This window comes from Tyto alba, unplaced genomic scaffold, assembly GCF_018691265.1.
Source record: "Tyto alba isolate M040663 unplaced genomic scaffold, T.alba_DEE_v4.0 Super-Scaffold_18, whole genome shotgun sequence".
Taxonomy (NCBI): Eukaryota; Metazoa; Chordata; class Aves; order Strigiformes; family Tytonidae; genus Tyto; species Tyto alba.
This window is the reverse complement of record NW_024881280.1, coordinates 7,614,006-7,635,771: the sequence shown is the minus strand read 5'-3', so window position 1 is coordinate 7,635,771 and position 21,766 is coordinate 7,614,006. Positions and strand designations below refer to the sequence as shown.

The window sequence follows — 21,766 nt, the reverse complement described above, 5'->3', positions numbered from 1 at the left end:
CTGGTAACACAAAGAGAACTCTTTGAAGGTAGTCTTTAACATCACCATTTAACATTACTCTTCAATGTGCAGAAAGGGGTAACTTCACTTGCAATTACACTGTAACTAGATGCACATGTGTTATCTTACCCTCTTCAGGTGCTGAGCTCTCAGCTGAGCTGTCTTTATCTGAGCTGCCTGAAGAGGCAGCTTTGTTTGTCTGTTTCTTCATGGCTCCTTTCTTCTCTGCCTTACCCGTTTTCCCCTTTTTTTTGTTTTTAGAACCTCCAACAGTCCACTGCAAGGAAAGAACCAAGAAAGTGATCATGAGACACAAACATCACACTCTTCTCCCTCCCCCAAAACACTGGGGTAAAAATGACTGAGAAACAGTCCAATACCTGACAGCAACACATCAATCATACAAGGCGGGGGTGGGGGAAAAGCTAATAGGAAACTTAACATATGAAAGCATTTGACAAGGTTCTTTGGGTTGGAGGGGTGAAGGGTTATGTGGGTGGTTGAGGTTTTTCCCTTTTTTAAAAAAAAAAAAAAAAAATCTGTTATCAGTACAAGCCAACAGTTAGTAGGACACGCCTTTTAAAAACAATGAAGACTTCGGTGTCTGCAATATCTGCCAGGAGAAGAGAGGTACTGAAAACCTTTTCTTAGGAAAATAATTTTGAACAAGCATCTAATTGCATTTGTAAAGATTAGCTTCAATTTACTACTATGAAAGAGAAGCAACAGATGTGTTTCCAAAACTAGTTTATTCAAGAGCAGATTTTAGATGTCATGAAGGCACACCAATTATACATAACAGTCTTTCCAAAATCTCTGTTTTACCAAGAGTACACTGCATCTGTATTTTCACGCAACAAATCACCAGCGCACTCATAGACAGTAGTGCCACCACCTGCATCTATGTACATAAGTCAGAATCAAATCAGAACCACAGAAGTGAGGAAAAAAAATATCAATAGTCTTAATTTTAATTTTCTCTTAATATCATATCTTCAATTAACTTAGACTGCAGTTTCCAAGTACAGGACTTACACCACCACACACACGGGTAGCAACTTTAAATCCTAAGGTCCCAGGAGCATTTACCTTACAATGTGATTTCTCATTAGAATTTTTGCATTGTCCCAACTACCTGGGTAAAGCCAGAAGAGAACAAAACTGGTAAGGATTGCCTGTGTATTACTTTAAGGCTTTACAATATTTTGTACTTCACTACCTCTCCTAAAAATTCTCCATGCACAATACCTTCAGGGATAAGACAGTTTCTTTCTAAATACATATATATATATATATGACTGTTACCCTCATATACTTCTATATTACTATCATCTTTCATGCACATCACCATATATTCAAGCATATAGTCTATTAAAAAAAATATATTCCTAATACAAATGAACAAATATTCCTTTGCATAACTGAGATCTTGCACTCAAAACTACTCTAACTGGAAAAAAAAAAAAAAAAAACAAACAAACAACCTTTAGATTTGCCCTCAGGTACACACAAACTTCAGGCTTCTCACCTATTCACCCCCTCCTGGGGGATGAATCAAGTCCGTCTCTGCAGGCAGTAATAATTCCATCAAATCAGATGACAACTTCTGCCTGATTAGGTACCATCTTCAGAGAACCCTGGTGTTCAAATACTTTAAATGAAACTCAACCGAGTAGTTAGAAGCTACTACCTGATCTACTAATACGTTTAGAACTTCCTAGGTTTTGATTATTCTCGCACCCAACCTTGTACCATACAGATTACCAACCGCTTTGTCATCATTCTTTAAGCATCAGCTGTGTACTGGAAGTATCTGTCCAAGGCCAGACAGAGGTTTTGTTTTCTGAGGTAAAACTACAGCTACCTAGTGGTGAGCCTCCAATTGCACTCCATGCCCTACGCAGTTACCCCAGTCTGTCACAGTCCATAGGATAGGTGAGAAACTGCACAGAAAGCATCTGACTTTGTACCAGCTGGAGCTTGTACTCAGGTCTTTAATGGCTTGTTACAATACTGCTGCCTAATAATATTCCTGGTTAACTATGCCCATGTAAATCAGTTAAGAACAAGCTCATATTCTGCATGAATCTGCTCAAATCTTAATGTTAAGGAATCATCTCCTAGGTATTACAGAAAAGTCCATTTTTGCTATTTGTTCAAGAGCTCGCCTACTGCCAGCATACCATGGAAAACACAACAGTGAGAAAGTGAAACTGAGCTTTTAGCAGGGAGGAGCAGAGCCCTCTGAACCAGGGATGAAGAGGTGCTTCCTTCCCAGGGCTCTGCCGCCTTTTTCCAGCATTCTAACACTGAATTATACCTTGCATCAGCATGCCGTACAGCAAGGAAGAAGCACAGTGAAAGCCATAATATACACCTCAGTTATATCAAGACCCCGAGAGGTCACGCTGAGATGAGAGACTTTAACATCATATAAGAACAGAGGGACTTCAGTTGTTAATAAAATGTTTAATAGCTGTAGATACAGGCGTTTCAGACCGCTGTTCTCAGCCTTTAACTCACAAGTGGAATTGTGGAGACAATCTGGGCCCAGGAAGATGGGACTGAAGAGAAAGCTGTGTGACAATCTCTTAAATAAAAAAAGTAAAAAAGAAAAAATAACCTGCCCTAATCTCCAAAATTTTGCTTTGGTTTCTGTTTTACCCTGGAGAATACATTTCATCTTGCTTTTGTTTATGCAAGTGACCTCTATGTCTTAAGTCACAATAACTGGTTGTCACTTCCCCATTTCAGTGCTGTCACAAAGCCAAATTCTTCCTCATCTGACTCAGGTGTTTCAGGGGTTTTTCAGCTACCCCAATCTCTCATGAACGCCTGGTCATTCCTGGTACCACTACAGGACAAGACAAGGGTTTGAGCAAGCCTTAAGGACAAATAAATCATTAAAACCAGGACGTAGTCTGTGTGAGGCTTTTAGGCTCAGAGATTGCTCTGCAGGCTCATGAACCATCAGCTGTCATTTGGACCCTGCATGACCACTCTGTGTTGTTCAGAGAAAGACCAGCCCACATCAAGTTTCTTACAGAAATTAACAGGTTGGGGGGAAGACTGGAAAAGTCATGAGCTACATGGCAACCTGCCATCCAAACCAGAATCTTGAGCCCCTTCCTCATGCTCTAGGACACCAGCAGAGATCAGAAAGGCAACATGTAAGTAACATCAAGTAAAAATGCACAGAGTTATAGTCAGAAGCATTTGTTTGCTCCGTTTCCCTTAACTCTACACATCTCAAACAGCAAACAATAACCGTATTTTCCAAAAATCTGTCCTCTACTGCAGCTTCTCCAGGTTCTCTCTTCTACGTTCCAGTCAGGCAGAGCCAGTCAACACTTCATGCGCTTTCCATGACTATAACGCCTCCTCTAAACAGCTCCTCTATTCACTGCTGCATCCTCAGCCACCATCTGGAACCCTCCATGGGTCCAGACATGGCAAGTTAATAAACCCATGCAGAAGCATGCTGCAACATGGCTTTCTGCTTATTGTTTAGTATTATTGAACAACAGAGCTTTATAGTTCATTCATATGAAGTAGCAAGAAGAGCATTTTAATTTTTCTCTTGCTTCCAAGGTTCACAGTGCTAATAGCTTGCATATTTCCCCCAAGAAATTATTTGGCTCGCTGGTCTTGAAGGTCCTTTCCAACCTAAATGATTCTATGATTCTAAGAAGTCCAAGTTAAGCCACATTACCCAGAATGAATTGCCAATAACAAAAAAAAAAAAAAAAACAAAAAACAAAACAAAAAAAACACAACAACTCCCAAAAACCAAAACAACCCACACATTAGAAATTAGCCAGATTTAGAAGTCAGCTTCTACAAATGCAACTACACAAATTTAGTGAAGAAAATCATTTGTAGCTCAGCAAACCTGGAACATGTTTCCACTAGGGAGATGAAGTGAGATCAAGGAAGGGAAAGAAAAAGAAGAAAAAAAGTGAGCTCAGAGTGCAGAATGCAGTAGAATTATTTTACCCCCACTGCTCAAATAGTCACTATTTTCTTCTATTCACACAGCACCTAAATAAATTATGCACTGAGATTTCATTTCGCAAATGGATATTCTCCCTGACTTTTTTTTTTTTATTAAAAATCAAACCAGATAGAGATGCACAATGAAGGTTACCAGCCTGTCCTTGCCATATACTTCCCTCCTGGGTATGGCTTTTATAAGCAAAAGGCAAATTACAAGCCACAACATCAAAGAAGAACAGGTTCTTTACTAATGTGTTCCTTTCCTAGGCCAGATAAACTTACAGGCCACGACAACATGACAACAAGGTACATAAAATTAGCCCAGCTTACAAACTTTCACCCATTCTCCTCCATTCATATAGGGAAAACAAAAGACAGTCCTCCAGGCAAGTCATCAAACTGCAATTTTAGCCGGTGTGAAGACAAGAGCAGGCAGCAGATATGAAGATAAGGCAGCATTTACTGTCTTCAGGATTTCTCAAAACTCTGGAGACAGCACTCCAAAAGCTACAATGAAGAAAATGCTCTCTACCACTACTGTTAAAATTAAATAGTAAATTAAAAGCCCTTGTTACTTTTCCTGTTCAGAGCCTCCAACACCCTCACAATGACAACAGCCCAGTACTTAGAAAACTTAACAGGACCATTTTAGACAAAGAAGAGACTCAGGGTGTCAACACCAAAATGGAAAGTAGATAAGCAAATAAAGGCAATACCTTCTGAAGCCACAGAATAAGCTTTGCCAGGAACTGGCTGAAAGAAAGCTTTACTAGCCAAATTATCACCAGACACCTCATCCATCCTTATTGTCTGATTACTACTCAAAGGAGCTCATAGAAAGGTAACTATAAAAAAAAACAAAACAAAACAAAAAAAACCAAAACAACAAACAAACCTATAGTAGGTTTAAATTCAGTTTAAGCTGCAAGTTAATATTTGTTCTAGAAGTATTTTGAGGGGTCCATGTGGCAAGAACTGCTGACTGACATGGTAGATACCAAATACCAGTGAAGAAGCACTCTCCATAACCAAAACAAACCTGGGGATGCTACCAGCTGTGAATGCCTGCAATGTTTTGTTTAGGAAGTCTGGGCCAAACAGCTGGAGATGGCAACAGCCATAAAACACTTGGTCAACTAGTGCGTTGCATGGCTCTAGCACCACCAGCCAGCAAGCACCCCACTGGACTAACATGGGCTTAGTGACTTCTCTAGATATTGGATAATGCCTTATGACTGACTCGTTCTCAGCAAAAACTGCTCTCTGGGTTCAAAAGAAAAGTTAATCCAGTGAAACAAATTAAACAAAAATCACATATTCAATTCTAGCACCTCCATGAGTCTATCTCTGGAGCAACCTGCTCCACTTCAGAGCTCCTGCAGACTCTCATACCACATAAAACAAGTCCCCAGAAGTTATGTCCATGCCACTTTGCAATTTAAAGCAGCTACTTGCAGACCATATTTTATACCTATTTTGTTCACAGTTGGTTCATAGTACTTCTCTGGACATGCCAGCCTCCATACAATTAGACTGTGCTATTCAAATTTGGACTTGCACTTTGTTTGGGGTGGGGGAAGTAAGAGGAGCACCTCTCTTCCTTAAAGAAAGCTTTACTATTGAATCTGTTATCAGCTAAAGGAAACTGTCTCCAAGAAAAGTCAAAGTTACAAAGCACACAATCTATAATGCTGTGTATAAGAAGATCAAAGCACAGCCTGTTACAAATTTCCTAAGCTTGAAAAAATATATGGCAAAGGCCTCACAGGACTGGAGAACCTGCTCTTTCTTGAAGGTCTAGTTAAGCAGTATTATGAAATACAAGCACACAGGAAAAGAGATGTTTAGCATTGTAATCTCTACAAACGCACAGAAGACAACCTCAAACCAGAAGGAACACATGCATTTTTTTGCTAATCTGTGGTATACTAGAGTGCTCTAACTTGAAGTGAAGTAAATAGATCCACACTTTCAAGTCCTTTCCTCATAAGGGCATAAAGCCTCCTAGGCTGACATGTTATTCGAGATGGATTTCCTCGCTAGCTGCACAACCACTGCTCACCTCTTCCTCTGTCCCATCACTCCTGACGAGATCATCAGCTATGCTGTTTCCTACTGAATCTGGACATTTGCAAATAAAGACATAAACAGACACTCCTCACTGAACTCCAGACTATTACCAAGCATTCATGATATAACTTTTCTTGTCTCAGAAATATCTTCTGGTATCACCTGAGAGCTGTTAAAAGGCACAGTCAAACCCCTCACAACATTAGAACGAGCATAGTAGGATGCACTGACTTACACCAGCATTGCTACCAGCAAACCTTCCAAGAGAAACAAACAGGAGCTCCTACAGCATTGTGGCGTTCTGTCTAATCTACACTGATGTTAGTGAAGTTCTTGTAGAAGTCATCCAGGCTTCACCATGCAACAGGAAGAATTCTCTTCCTGTAAGCAATGATGCCAGGATAAAAGGAAGAGCAAAAACCCAAAATTAACATGCTGCAACTGCAAAACACCATCCACACGATGTATTCAATAAGCAATGAGGGTACCTTGTGGATACATATCTGTAGCACAGTGGACCCAAGAGTAACATGGCTAACCATTTACAGGCTAGCAGTTTGGGGTGGTGAGCTCTAGAGTAGTCATGGCCACATGTTGCTCCACAGATGAAGGAACTGTCTGCCTCTACATCTGCATCCAGCCTGGTGTATATCTCTGTGAAGGTAGCACTTCTTACTGCAAAGCCCTGCAGTCATTGCCATCTGTCAGTTCTCTGAACAACAGTCCACAGTCAATTCAGTCACACATGTTCCAGACCCACCAGAAGATGGTTCAGAACATCCTTCCTATTTCATAGCCAGCCACTCACCTTCCGTCCCTTGGCCAGGTAATTTGATTAAATAAGGACCACAGAGGTCCTTAAAGTGTTACAGAACCCAGCATCTGCACCATGAATACTTGGTGTGGCCAAGAGCTTTCAGAGAAGCTCGTTCTCACAGAGATACACAAAATATAACATTAAAGACCTACTGAAATCCCTTGGACATCATTGTAGAGATGAGGCATGATTTGTACAAGCCGTTACTCTGTAATTCCAAAATGTACTTTCTTTCCCCTATGGCTCACAACCTCTCTCCTCCTTTTAAAAAAATGCAGAACGCAGCATTAGCCCCTGAAGCAGAGAAATTTAGTCTCCTTTCCTGTACATGCAACATAGTGACAATCCTGGAACATTTAGCACTTGCCAGGAGCCACAAAGAATGTTCACGCTACAAAACCTGCGTGAAAGCACATGGGTATGATTAAGCACATTTGCCCTGGGCAACAATTTCCATGCTTTTCCCTCAAGGTCCTCATTTTGCAGATAGTCCAGTAAGACAATTTCAACTTTTAGACCCCCTCTCACAGCCCCCAAGGTTGAGCAAACTCAAACCAACCACAAGAACACTGATTGAAACCAAAGTTGTTCAGCAGGAGTAGTGTAGCTGAGCCTAGGGATGCACACAGCCGAACGACTGGCAGAAGCAGAACTGTTATAACCCAGCCTGTCTCACCCTGCTGTGACAAGCAGCAGTTCAGAATGCATATTTCAGGCACAGGAATAGAAGCAAGTGTCCTAATTACCTCTTCTCTAAATCTTTTCCTCTTGCTGCATGGAGGTCAGAAAGATCAGAGTATCAATTAGAAATGATACACAGATTACAAAGAGTATCAAATGCACATGGTGCAACAGAGATACTACTGCAAGGACCGCATGGTCTGTGCAAACTCGTGAAGAAATACATTGTCATATTTTACATATAATGGAAAGGTAGACCTTACTTGTAGTTAGATACACAAGCTAAAAAATATAAACTGAATAGTATTATTTACTCTGCCAGTTTTCAGAGACAAATACAGAACAGAAGGCTTTATCACCAACATGCTCTCTACACCTAAGTCTGCTTTTCCAGACAAGCTGGTCTCTGCACAGCTTAAAATAAGCTGTGTGCCAGCAGATCAGAACGCACAGAGTGACCAACTGAGTGGTCACCCACTAACAAATCTAATATATCTAGTCCGTTCACAATCCTCTCTCTCTCCTTATGTCTTAAGCACATATTAGATATGAGAGTTACCCTTTTTTTTTTAATTAAGAAGAGGATTGGTTGAAACAGAGTTTCAAGCATACTTATTTCAAAAATGCCTCAGAAAGAAAATGAAACCACATGCTCTTTACACTTATTGGAAGAACTCTACTATACTACCAAATGCTTAATAGTTTATCACTGGCCTGCCCTATTGGTCTTCAAATTGTCACAATGAGTAATCCTTCCTGTAGTTTCAGAAAAAAAAAAAAACAACACCCCAAACATCTCCCTGTTAAATTTTTAAGAATAGATAGAATAAATGACCTTACTACATTGTGCAGAAAGCTTGCAAAAGACATTTGTAAGCCTTCAAGAAAGTGTTTTTTATTCAGATATGCATGACCTGTTAGTCAGCTCCTCTGCTGTAATAAGTCTATTTCAATTTTCATTTACAGATGAAAGCAGAGACTTTTAACCAGCTCTAGAATGTAGTACCAAGAACAAATAATAAAAACAGTTCCAGCAAATAAGTACTGATATACAAGGAATTGACAAAACTCTAGAACAAAGGAATACTAAACTCCTCCCCTTCCTTCACTTTCTTCATAAATGCCAATAAAAATACACTCTGTTGCACACTCAAATGGCCAGACAAGCTAGTTCACAGCAGAGTAGAACAGTTTTACCACATGTAAAATAGTACCACCTGCCCTGATCCTTTTCTTCTCCGAGGAAGGAAGCTCTCTTCTAAAACTGAAAGCCTCACTCCCTTAATTCAGAGTTCAGCTTTAACAGCTTCACTGCTACTTCAACTGTAAGCATGAGAGAGGAAAAGCACCAGTTTTAAGCAGGCAGATCACCAGATCATTCAGATCCCATATGAACATGAGATTAGACAGGCAGTCATCTTTTCCACAGACACTCAGACTATTTTGTATACAGTTACAATTCAGAGCATATTAATTCAAAGCAAAAAAGAAGTATTTCCAAGTACACATCCTCTGGGCTCAATGGGTCTCCATCAGTTCCACTGATGGCCAGTCCCACTTTATGAAGTCAGCAGGCTAAATATACTGTGTGATAAATACACTTTCAGTGCTTGGGTACAATCAGAAAAAATAACCCGCAGTAATTTCACTGGCAACGTAACCAGCTCACCTCATCGTCACTGTCTGATGTCTCAGAGTCTGAAGATGCTGTAGGTTTGCTCACAGGAGGCTCCTTTTCTTCAGAGTCACTGCGTTTCCGTTTGGCCAACGACAAGAGCTCCTGGTGTGAAAAAACAGACATTTATTTTAAAATGTTGTAATTAGTTTTACCAATCCAGGTCAATGCACATGCACCTTCTCTGTGATATCCGAGCACATCCCAGCAACATGATTATCCCCACTGACTAAGGAACAGAGTCTACTTACGTTTCATAAATATATATTTACACATAAACACACACACAGAATTTTAAGACATCTAGATGACACAAAAGCATTTTGAGGATTGCAAGCTATAAGAAGTAAATACTGCTACCAATACTTTATTGGTATAATTCATTTATACCAATACTTTATTGGTATAAATGAACTACTTTCAGAGTCATGTCCAGGTCTATTTGGACTGGGTAATAATTCAAAACCACACTGACTACATTGTGTAGCATTAACCCAAAAAGCCAAATATCACTAGAGAGCAGCTCCTTCAAAACCAAGAAGATGTTTGCAATTGTACACTTTAAAAGGAAAATACTTTAGGCATCAGGGTTGATAATATTTAGCCAGTCTGTTCCATTCCTTGTCACTGTCCCTACACGCCACAATGTACTTAAAGCTTTGGACAGACACAGAGCAGGCATGAAGCTCAAAGCCTGCAAAACTAAGTAGAGCTGTTCCTGTCCAAAGGAAGCACTTTCAAAGGCAACACACACCAGCACAAAAAACTAAATGGTTCTCAGATAATCTCATATCTGCTGTTCATAGCTGGTTCAGATGACAGAAGCGGTAGTACAAACCAAACATACCTGAAGCTGCATTACTGTCTTTGTAGACCATGACACAATTTATTTTTGAAAACATTGCTCTGGGGCTGATGAACCTTAGGTGTGAGTAGAAATGCAGTCACACCAACTTCTGCAGTCTTGGGAAGTCAATATTAGATTGGTTTGCATTAGTTTCACAACTGGAAGATTATCTCCACAGCAAACTGATTACAATTTAGTACCTCAAATGAGAACATAAACACTGCAGAAACTGATAGCCTAGGCTACTTACCAACAAAGAAACTTTCCATTAGTAATAGCATTTCACAAACCTTTCTCTGATGAAGTCATGCAACATCAACAGAGCACATTTGTACATTTAACAGTTTTCTTCAGGAAGCTCCTGATAGTTGCTACAATCTTCTCTAGAATTTCTCTGTCACAACTGTCTCTAAGTAGTCTTTCAACCCAGATTACAGCCCTGGATGATATAGTGGCATATTTACCACTACTTTTATTCTTTATACCTTTCTATTCTTTCCTTCTTTTTACCCACGTTCTGTTTTCCAAGATACTATATTAGAAAGGCTCCTACTCCTGTGATTCAACAAGCCTAGATTGCCAAGGGAAGCTATTAAACATTTAACCTACAGGGGCCTCACTCCGTATGCTCTCATCGTTAAATCAGACCACAGAAACGTTGCTTCCCTGCTACCTAATCATCCTTGCACATACCTATCCCTGCTGTTATAGTTGCAACAAACAGCTCAGCGGAGGAGGAAGCACCTACTACTCAGGTACAGCTGCAGATGCGTGCTTCCAGTGAACAATGGAACAGATACAAAACCAGGCAGCTACTCCTGCCGCCATCATTCTGATTGCCTGATCTAGGCTAGAACTAGTCCAACTCCTTCTGTTTTCAAGCTCTGAAGAAACTACCAAACTAATATACTAGTGGTGAGATGCTGGTAGCTCTAAAGACTCTAGAGGCATGCAAGATCAACAACATCAGGACAAGCTCAGCTCCAGTATATTTGTCTAAAAGAATGTCCGATTTGATTTCTTTGAAGCTCCAAGCCGCAAAACTATTTTTGAGTGTTTGGGAAGGTTTTGTATCGCAACATAGCAACAGCTTCTATATTAAAAGCCCTGAAGGTCCAGCACATAAATTACATCAGATGTGTAGGTCTCACCGTATGTAACCAGCCAAACTTCAATCCGGAGTGAGCACTGCCATACCAGTCCTGACACACTTCACCTATGTCTTTATTTACCACTCGAATCACATCAGCAACACTTGCTACACCGAAAGAGCAGTCTTTGAAAGCAGCCCCCTCCAAAGACCCTTCGCAGCCTGACACGCTCAAACTGACACCAGGCTTCCAATCCCAGGGGAAGCCCTGATGTTAAATAAATACTCCCCCCCTCGTTATATTCACAAGCTCCTAACTCCTCCACGCATTTTCCCACCGACGCAGCTCCCCACACCACAGCCACGCGATTGAGGAGGGAGCGATAATCACGCGTGAACCAAGCGCCCCCCCTCCCACCCCCCCGAAGCCCACCTGCCCCGAGGGGCTCACCGGCAGCCGGGGACCTGACACGCTGCTCTCCCGGCGGGCGAAAGCAGCACAGAAAAGTTGCCCGGCCCTTCGGGCCTTTATCCCCACTACCCGAGGGGCGACGACCACCGGTGCCCGGGCCCCGTTGCCTTCCCCTCCCTCCCCCCCCCGCCTCTCCTCAGGGCCAAACCGCCCCGGGAGCACCCCCCCTCCGAGCGGCCAAGAGCCCCCAACCCCCGCCAAGGCGGGCCGCCTGCCAGGGGCGGGCCAGGCACCCGCCGGAGGGGAGCGGGTTTATCTCCACGAAGGCCGCGGGGGCCCCGCATCGGAATGAGGAGAAGAAGAGCAACGGCGGCGGCGCGCAACCCCCACCCCGGGGCGCGAGTGAGGGAAGGAGGGATGGCGGCGCCCAGCCCTGAGCGGGCCGGAGATCCCAGGCCCCGCGTCCGGGCCGGGCCTCCCCCTCGCACCTGATCTAGGTTCTCCTCGCTACCACTATCCTCAGTATCGGAGTCGATAAGGACGCGGCCTTTCCGCTTCTTCACCATGGCGGAGCCGGCTTATTTCTTTGCGCTGCCTGCCGCCCGCCCCCCCCCCCCCACCCCGGCGGCGGCGGCGGCGGCGGCGCGGCGCTCCCAGCGGCCCGGCCTGCCCCGCGCCGCCCGCCCGCCCGGGACACAAAGGGCACCGCGCATGCGCACCGCGCCGGGGCGGGAAGAGGGGCGGGGCCGCCGCCCTTCAGGGGCGAAGAGGAGGAGAAGAGAGAAGGCGGCTGCCGCTACCCTCCCCTCGCCCCTTTCCCCTCACGGGCCGTTCGCCCGCCCTCAGCTGTGCTCCTTCGCGCTGCCCCGCCGACACGTTCCTCACAAGCAGGCATTCTTCTCGCCCCCCCCCCCCCCCATCCTCCCCCCCAGCCTTTCTTTAAACGCCACGCTGCTGGCGAATTAAGGCGCTCGGCACCGTGCCGCGGCCTCTCGGCGCAGCGGGAAGGGGTGACCTGCCGCCGGTGAGGGGCGGGAGCGCGGCGGTGGCCGCCGGCGGAACCTGAGCGGCGCGGTGCGTGTTCCCCTGCCGGGCCCGGAAGCGGCGGGACGCGCCGGTGAGGGCGGGAAGGTGAGGCGGCTCGGTCGCGGGTGGCGAGGCGGCCCGTGAGCGCTCGGGTGCCGCGGCCCTCGCCTCGCCTCGCCTCGCCTCTGCCCTCGGGGCCCGGGGAGGGCGGGCGGGACCGGGGCCCGGGGCCCAGGTCGCTGCGAGGCGCCGGGCGAGGCCGCCGCTGGCAGCCGAGGGGGGACCCGCATCGGGCAAATGGAACATTTCTTAAATCGTGCCGTTTCTTCCTTCCTGGTGCTTGGAAGGAACAAGGGCGAGTCTGTACTGAGCGGGGCTGCGCTGGCTGCGGGCTGCAGCTTTTCCTTTCCGCCGGTTTTGCGTTGTGTCGGGGCGGGTTTGCCGCGCGGGGCGTTCCTTTTTTAGGAACTTGCCTCCTGTCTTCCTGGGTATGCGGTCGGGAAAATGTGAATTATTTCCACCCAGTTTTAGTCCACGGTGCATAATTTGTTGTATGAGAATAACAGTAGTAAAGGAAGGTATGTGGCATATTGAGAATATATGTGGAGCGACTGGCTGCATTCTTAAAAGCTTGGAGAAGAGAACTGATTTGACGTTGCTTTAAGACTTATTCTGTGGGGAAGAAAAATAATTAATACCTTCCCCCCCCCGCCCCCCAAACCAGGCAACTTGTCTGACTAATTTTACAAGTCAGAGATAATAGCCTCTGTACAGAGCATTGAACGTTAAGGCTCTCCCTTATAAATTGCAGAATAGCAATATGTCATAGCTGTTCCTACCAGCAGTGATGCAGAGAGAAGCAAAGACAAGATTTTCAGAGTTTTACCAAAGCGTTTTAAAAAAATTCCTATTGAATTGCAGTCCTTTGTGTTAAATTCTCTGGTCTTCGCAAACCTCCCTAAAGTAATCCTAAAGCAGATACGGTGAGGGGCCAAGGGGCTGGCTGACTTATGGAAGAAGCACGTAGTGCGGCTGCCGTAGGACTTCATAGCTGAAAGGTCTTGTCATCTGTGACTGTCAGATGAGGCTGTCGTGCTGGTCCATATGGCAGCAGGGTCTACCTGTTAGGCATTGGTGATTTTCTTGCGGGGAGTAGTACTTTATACTTGTATAGATGCCATCTTTTAGAAACCTCCTTCTTGAGGTTGCTTTTGCAGGTGTTACTTATCGTACCTAAACTTACAGTGGAAGAGATGAACAAGAATTGCTTTTTTCTATTTTCAGTTTTATTTGAAGCGTTTTACTTAGCTTTTCTTATCCGCATGGGTATTTCACATCACAGAACATAGAGTGGAGGTCATTAAGTAAACTAGAACTCTGAGGAAGTGTAATACTTGGGGTTTTTTTATTTCTTTTTCCGATGCCTTAGATTTCTAGTTAATAGCGGTTTTAAAAATTAAGAAGTTTTACAAGCATCCTGTATGTAATTTTTTGAATCTTTTCTCTTTTTCATTAAAGGTGGAGATAAACTAAAGGTGGAGGTAACTAAAGTAAGATAGCTCTGGATACTGGTTTTGTTGTTAAATTCATTTCAAACCCATTAATTACCTTACTGGAAGTGAATTCTTCAAGTTTACCAATATGGCTCTGACTATGACATCGCTGAACAGTGCTTACTTATGTGGTAGATGCTGCAGGCACAAAGCTTTGCCCCCTTTACTTGGACTTCTCCTCGGCAATTCCATGTCAAAATTGTACAGCAGCTACAAGAGGCCAGGCTCACAGCCTGAAAAAAAAACGTCTTGGCGAAATACCGATTTCAGCTTTAAGAAGGCCATTGGTGTCTTAACGACTCAGCTAAGCATGCTGATGAAGGAGACCAGAGATCACTTAACAGGACCTAGAGGCCATTCATTTGATCAGTACCTGTTGGAACAGACAAGGGTGTTGTGGGAGTTTCGAAGCCAAGAAGATTTAAATAAATGGGTTATTTCTTCTGATGTAGAGATTGGAGGGAAAAGTGAAGTTTACCTCAAATTGGGTAGGAATAACCAGGCTGCTCTGCTGTATGGAACCCTCAATACAGAAGTACCTCGTGATGGGGAGACAAAATACAGTGGATATTGTAGTATGAGATCTAAACCACTAGTGGTAAGTACAGCTACGTGCTTACATTGCTTCTGTTACTTAATTGGAGAGCATTTTTGTGTAATCCCAGTGACAGCACGTGGGCTGTTGTTTACTGCGGTTGAAACCGATCACTTTCAGGAGTATTAGATACTCCTTCAGGGATGTAACTGCTGCTGTGTCCTTCGACCTGGAAGAAACTTGAACTTTCTATTGGATTCTGTTTTCCTTTCTTAGAAAAGGAATAATATATGTTTGATGATTTACTTATGTAGAGTAGGGCATCCCCTCAATAAGACAGCCCTGCTTGCAGCCTCCTTGCAAATGAAGGATCTGTAATGAACTTTTATAGCCAAAATTGGTGTCATTAAAATAGATGTGTCTCTAAAGTTGAAGTTAATTGCATGTGTCATAAGGACAAATTTTCTGGGCTTTAACTTGGCCTATTCATCAAACTTGGTTTAGGTGAATGAGCTCATCTTTCCTCCTCACAGGAACAGAAAAATAATGCTTTGAAATGTGCTTTTTAAAGGTGTGACTCTTACTGTGCATCAGAAAAAGTGAGACACAAATCTTTGGTAGCTCAGGATTGAGCAAAACAGAACCAGAAATGGATGTGCTCATTATTGATACTGATTGTTTCATTCCTTATTTTTAAGCACCTTTAAAGGCAAAGGAACGTTTTGACTCAGTGTATAAAATGTTTAACTTTTTAGTCTGTTCTATTATTTGTGACTTGGCACAAATACATAGGTAAAATCTTTTCTGGGCCAGAAACTTGGAGAGCAGAGAATAAGAGTAAGCAAAACCAGTGGGCAAGTGAGAGGCAGATCAACACTGTTTAAAATGGTGATGCTGGCTCGGTCAGAGGAATGGAACAACAAGTTGAATCTCACCTGAGTTAAATTCCCAGGATGGCTTCTGACTTGTGCAAATGTGATTCAAACTTTCACCTCCTAATTCTGAAGTAGTAGAGTGTATCAGTCCATCTTTATAGTGCAGTTTGAAATCAGAGGGTGAAAACATAAAAACAAAGGCTCTTCTTTGTTTAAGTAAAAAGGCTGAGAACTGAAAAAAACATAAAATCAAGTAGCCACAAGCCTTGTATTAAGGTATTGATGATCTACACATCCTATTACTTATCAGATGAGTTGGTAGGAGGACAGTTGATGGGTAGCCATAGTAGTGTTGTAAAATAAAGGGGAAACCTCTGAATTTCTGATGCTAATTCTGTTTTGGTTTCAGCAGTTCTAGGCAAGAACAGATCTGACCCCTGCCCCCCATTGCTCCATGTGACGGATTCTTGAATCTGCCTTTGTGCAAGTCACAACACCGGGACTCTTAAGATCTTTGGAAAAAAATGCAGGCGAGAATTAAACATGCTTGCAGCCACATCTCTGTGCACAGTTGATGGCAAAAAGTGTTGGAAAACATGAAATGCTTCCAGTGCTTATATCAGCCTTCAATAAGGGAAGTTATCACAGGGGATAAATCATCCCACTTCCTCAATTTCTTGTAATCACCTCTGAATAATCTAGTACTGACCGCAGAATATTAAACTCAATGAACTACTTCAAACTTAATGAACTGCGTAACTACTCATCCATTCATCCATCACTATAGCATTTGTTTACTTGCCTGGCAGGGAATTTGGTCCTAGGAAGGAGGTCCGATTGCTGATAGTTACAAGATTGTGGTTTATAATTAAAGCACGAGTCCTCAGAGTGATAATAGTGCAATTTGTGGACTCTAATCCAATGCTGAAGGAAATTCAGTGGTATCAGCAACTAGTATGATGAAAGAGTAACCCAGTTTTCACTGTGTCACAGTAGCTATTACTTGATGTAATGATGAGGGCAGTGATCAAAGCAATAGTGCTATGTTCTTTGTAATGGAAGTTTCCCTTTATTAAGGAGGAATAATTCTATTTATTAATAATTTGTAGGGATCTTTTGCTAGGAAGAAGTACTATGACTGGTCAAACTTCAACAGTCTGTATTTACGTGTCCGTGGCGATGGCAGACCCTGGATGGTAAACATTTATACAGACCCTTACTTCTCTCATCAAAAGGATGATCTCTACAACTACTTCATGTTCACACGAGGAGGCCCCTACTGGGAGGAAATAAAGGTGAACTAATGAGTCTTTCAAACTAACGAGACTGTCTTGGGGCCCCGGCCATAGCTCTGTGGAGTCACAGTCCGTTGCTACTGCTGACTGTTCAACAACATTCTGTTATATAGAGATATATAACACAACACTATGTTACATATATGTATATCCATGTACAACAGGCACGTGCCTTTGGCTGGGGAGTTCCCCAAACTGGAAATCCCAGGACTGGGGGAGGGAAAGATTTGGTCCACTACGCTAGCTATTACTGGAGTAATGGAACAGATAGAGCCATTGAATCTTAGCTGGCATTGCCAGGAATATTCTCTGCAATAACTATTTTGTCTGTAGTACAAATGGATGTAGGCAGGTGTAGGATTTGTACCCTGCGACAGGATTTGCTTTACTTGCAGAGACGCAGAGGTGTGGTTTGTCATTTACAGCCTTTGAATCTGTGGCACAAATTAATACTTGTAAGAAATTGGAGTTATGGCTCTTTTGTGATGAAACTTGGGGAGCTTTTGTAATTTGCTGCTGACCAACGTTAAGGAGGCTTACACATCCTTACGAATTGGCATGAAGCGCTTCCTAATCCCGTTGTGCAGTCGTATGAGAAGAGCCCGCTGTTTCACAGAGGAGGAGTCAGGAGGATGAAGATTAGTGTGCCTCTGCTGGCTGGCACCTCGCCCCCACCAGCCAACCCTCCTGTTTCCTTATCTCTTATCAGAGCCCCTCCTCCTTACTGCTCCCGCTGCATTCAAAGTCATTTTTGTATTATCCTGAACGGCTTTGCTGGAGTACTGATGTCCCGGTGTGAAGTTTGCGTTGGCTTGGGCCCAGACGAGCTGTTGATACACATGCCTGCTAGACTTCCCATTAACTTCTATTTTATGGTGACACGTTATTGGGAGGAGACATTCGCGATGTAAACAGCCACCCGCGGCGCTGCAGCCTCTGGCCGTGTCCCCTGTTGGCTACAAACGGCCGCCACGGGCCAGCGTGGGCCTGGGGCTGGCTGCAGGTGACCCTTTGGTGGGCCAGCGTGGCCCGTTTCTCTCTGCTGGCTCCGTGTACCCAACCAGTGCTGGCACCGGGTGTAGCAGAGTGTTATTTCATTTACTAAGGCAGGCTTTTTTTTTTTCCCTTACGTTTTTATTTTATGTACTCGTGACACTAAAGTCTGGGTTTTGTTTTGTTTCTGTCAGATTCCATTCTCCAAATTCTTTTTCTCCAGCCGGGGAAGAGTCCAGGACGACCAGCATCCTATCTGGTTAGACAAGGCAAGTTTTCAACAGGCTTTATCTGTCTGAAATTCCCTTTAAGATTATATTGTCATGATATAGATAACTCACAAATCCTTTAATGTTTGTGAATTTGAAATTGAAGGGCCTCTTCTTGTTACAGGGTACTTATTCCTGTGTGATTGCCTTTGCATTTAAATTATCCTACTTTGTGGTGGCAGTGTCAGTTTACTTCAAAGGAGCTCCAAAAATATTTTTAAGAGATCTATATTACCAAGGAACAACTCACAACTTGCTTGGCTTTTCAAAAAAAAAAAAAAACCCAAGAAAAATTTTTTTCTTTCAAGGAATGATCAAAGTGACTTAAGAAATCTAAAATGCCAGTTGGCACAGTACTGCCAAAAATAATAAAAGTATCATAAACTTTCCTCCTGACAGAACGTCAGGGATATCACGTGGTGAGATTTTATTTGAGGATGTACTGTATCAGTGACCATGATGGTGAGCAGTGCACTGATGTATTCATAAGCTCTTTTTAATTTTTTTTTTTTCAGGCTTTGTAGTCTAAATATTAAGTAAGTGTGTTGAGTATTTTTTTCATTTTATTCCTGCAAATAAGTAAACTAATTCACAAGAGGAATGATGTTGGAAAAAATTGTTTCTGTACCTTTTTTTTGTTTATCAGTGCCCTACTGTACGTAATTGAGGGCAGCTTAATACCTAGTGACTACCAAAAGGAAGTGTTAGAAATATATATTTACAAATTTAAAAAAAAAAAAAAAAAAAAAAAAAAAAAGGAAAAATTAGAGGGCAATTCAGTGAATGGCAACATGAAAACAATCTGGTTTAAAACGGAAGTTGAGACTGTAGAAGGCAAGTATGAATGATACGAAGAAGGTGGATCAACTACAAGAAAAAATATGCTTTATGGAAGAAAGTTGTTATAAAAAGCCTGTGTTTAAATATAGGCACCGAAGAATTTATTGGGATTTAGAATATACAGTCATTCAAAATGGTAAATGAAAACATGAAGTTGTATATGGGGTATTTAAAAATATTTACTTGATCTAAGCATCCTCTGCTTAACAAGGAATGAAAATTATCTTACGCTTAGTATTTCGCAGTAAGAACAATGCACTTGCACATAACATGAAGTGTAATTTCACCAATGTATTTTAAAGAAACCTAAAAATAGGGGAAGTGCTGTGAAGGCAATTAAAGAAATCGTGATGAAAGGCCTTGGTCCCTTATGGTACTCCTGTAGGTTTTCCCAGGACCCAGGAAAGGCACTGTGAAACAGGAGTAAGGCGGCTGGAAATGGCCGGTGTACTGCGGGCTCACCGAGGAATGGGCTCTCCAGAGCAGGGTTTGGGTGGCTCCTGCCCTCACCTCTACAATACGAACCAGGCAGACGGAGCTTTGGAACCTCTCCAGGCCCCACAGGGCGAGGGGCTGCTGTAGAGCCCTCTTCTGCTGGGGGGGGGGGGGGGCATTTAGAACAGGAAAAGGATCTGAATGTCAGTGCATCTCATTTCTTTAGCTTTGTTCCATTATTTATTTAGCATACTTTTCCAACATAAGCTTGGCCTCAGCCCACAATTATTTATCTGACACAGCCCAGGCGTTATATTCCTGCATGTACAGCCGTCCTTAAAATCACGGGCACAGCTCAGACCCACGCTTCCAGCAGGGCTTGAGGGCAGCTGGAGTTCCGAGGCAGCCTCCCGCAACTCCGGGGGCTCTGAAAGCCGATTTGCGAAACAGCAGAGCTTTCAGGCCAGCCACAGGCTAATAGGAAGCATGCCTGAGCCACACAGATTTTCACGGGATTTATTACGGTTAGAATAAAATTTTTTTTTTTAAAATTGGAATAGTGTGGGGGAGAACAGTGGGGGGAAAGCAATGTTCTTGTGTTTAGGAACATTGTTGTAATTGGGAAACAGTGGCTGAGGACCTTGCCTTGATGTAAAACTCAGTAACAAACTTTCATGCATTTTAAAATGTCTGCTTTGGTGCTCCTTCACACTGTACCGGGTGTATGACTTGATCTAGAAGAAAAATTCCCTTCCCTCCTTAATTACATTGTTTGTTTCCTGCTCACAAAATTGTAACAGACTCCATGAAACTGTTTGTGCACCCAACAGTGATAAAGCTGGCCCTACACCAACATTGCAGGATAAAAATTGCAACTGTTGCTTTAGGCTCGGGTGATTTTTACTCAAGGGTTCAACACAGGGGTAGAAAGGCAAGCGTGCAGTAGTCTTCCACTGGGGTCTGTACCAAAGTTGTGCTGTATTGAAGAAGTGCTCAAGCTCTAAGAAACGCTGCTGCGTTTCCAACAAACGCCCGCCTAAAGTAGATGGCCCTGAATTGTTTGTAAAATATGGAAGTGGTAGATACAATCATGTTTGATTGTGACTTTATGAACACTGCTCTAATGTATGTATCTCTTAATTAGATTAGCACCCTTGGGTTCACCATTGCAGATAAAGTGGATGGTCCATTCCAGCTGGAGATTGATTTTATTGGCCTGATAAACGATAGAGCTCACACGGAAGAATTTGCCTATGAACTGTATGAAAAAAATCCTCGAGCCTAAGGTGGGCTGGTGTCCTTCGGGACATTCTTCAGAAGCTGGGTTTATTGTTGTAAAACACATGTGGCCTATAACAACCTGGAGATTCCATGTGAACAGCAGAGAGAAGTGTGTGAAGCGTTGACCGGAAGACCCTGACCAGTGACACAAAACCCTGAGGAGAGCTGCGCCGTGTTCTTACCATGTAGTAACTGGTGACGTTTTGGCTTCTGTCCTAACCTTTACATAAATAAAAGTATTTAATGAGCTGCTTGTAGTTCTTTTTTTGTACCAGTTTTGTTTTCTCCATTCTATAGGTTGTAGCCAGTTGTAAAACACCCCTACCTGGTAGTTTTAAACTGGAAAAAGCATGATGAGAATTAATACCCTGAGGACTGGTCCTTAGTGTGGCTGAGCTGCTGGAGTTTGCAAAGAGCAGCACCCGGAGGGGAAAAGGCAGAAGTATTTCAACCTTTAGCTGGTGCTCCTCTGAATAACTAAAAAAAGGAAAAGCTGCAGCTGCCAGGATTGAAACAGTAGCTGCGCAGGGGGCCGGGCTTTGGGTTTAGGCTGGTGTTGATGATCCTGTAGCTGAGGGCCGGGAACAGCAGGAGCGCTGTGAGGGTGGGGTGGGGGGACCCCCCCTCACTGCACCCCAGGCAGGCAGAGCTCAGGGGATCAGCACCTCTCCGGGGCAGATCAGTCACCCTCAGGGTAGGAAGGCACCGCCGCAGCTCCATACCTCCCTTTTTCTGAGAAGTCTGGTTTTCAGTAATTTGAGAAACACTAAAGAACATGTGCTGACTGGGTTTGGGTCAGCTGCCACAAACACCCTCTCATCAAAGCACTGACCGCCTCCACAGTGACCTCGTTTGAGTGTACTTTACAAATGGTAAATGTACTTTAAACGTAAATGTTAAACATATTTTATGTGGAAGAGGCCACGCTAAGGCAAGCTGAAGCTCTGTCTTGTACTGTCATTTACCTCTCGCGCAGAATTAAATAGCTTAAGAGCAAAAGAGGGCTAAAGGCTCTAGTTTCTAAATATGCCCGCGGGAAGCAGGCTAAGCTGTAAGGAGAGGTCACCACAAAACCA

At 43.4% G+C, this 21,766-nt stretch overlaps 2 protein-coding genes across 8 annotated transcripts in view; one reads left to right on the top strand and one right to left on the bottom strand.

Annotated features, from left to right (window-relative positions):
* Positions 1-12,290, bottom strand: part of RTF1 (RTF1 homolog, Paf1/RNA polymerase II complex component) — a 31,252-nt gene extending 18,962 nt beyond the window's left edge. The window contains exons 1-3 of the mRNA XM_032990036.2: positions 12,077-12,290; positions 9,234-9,344; positions 130-277 (exon numbers count right to left, since the gene is read on the bottom strand). Coding sequence (XP_032845927.2) covers positions 130-277; positions 9,234-9,344; positions 12,077-12,154 — 337 coding nt within the window. The 5' untranslated portion in view covers positions 12,155-12,290. The remainder of the gene's footprint in view (positions 1-129; positions 278-9,233; positions 9,345-12,076) is intronic.
* A 35-nt stretch (positions 12,291-12,325) lies between these two features.
* On the top strand, positions 12,326-20,937 carry NDUFAF1 (NADH:ubiquinone oxidoreductase complex assembly factor 1). 7 transcript variants are annotated; one of them, XM_042790680.1, is made up of 5 exons: positions 12,326-12,705; positions 14,150-14,765; positions 16,687-16,872; positions 18,060-18,134; positions 20,554-20,937. In XM_042790680.1, the coding sequence occupies exons 2-5, from the start codon at positions 14,256-14,258 to the stop codon at positions 20,692-20,694; spliced, it is 912 nt and encodes a 303-aa protein (XP_042646614.1). In that variant the 5' UTR covers positions 12,326-12,705; positions 14,150-14,255; the 3' UTR covers positions 20,695-20,937. The 7 variants fall into 7 exon arrangements, with proteins under 7 accessions (XP_042646614.1, XP_032845932.2, XP_032845931.2 ...); XM_032990041.2 differs by having other exon boundaries at positions 14,133-14,765; XM_032990040.2 differs by having other exon boundaries at positions 12,326-12,719.
* The last annotated feature ends 829 nt before the right edge of the window (positions 20,938-21,766 follow it).

What these genes read in the sequence shown, in the direction of transcription:
- NDUFAF1 (XM_042790680.1), top strand. Translation starts at nt 14,256, where the DNA reads ATGGCTCTGACTATGACATCGCTGAACAGTGCTTACTTATGTGGTAGA. An exon ending in TGAGATCTAAACCACTAGTG is followed by an intron (nt 14,766 to 16,686) that starts GTAAGTACAGCT and finishes AATAATTTGTAG; the next exon opens with GGATCTTTTGCTAGGAAGAA. An exon ending in ATCCTATCTGGTTAGACAAG is followed by an intron (nt 18,135 to 20,553) that starts GCAAGTTTTCAA and finishes TCTCTTAATTAG; the next exon opens with ATTAGCACCCTTGGGTTCAC.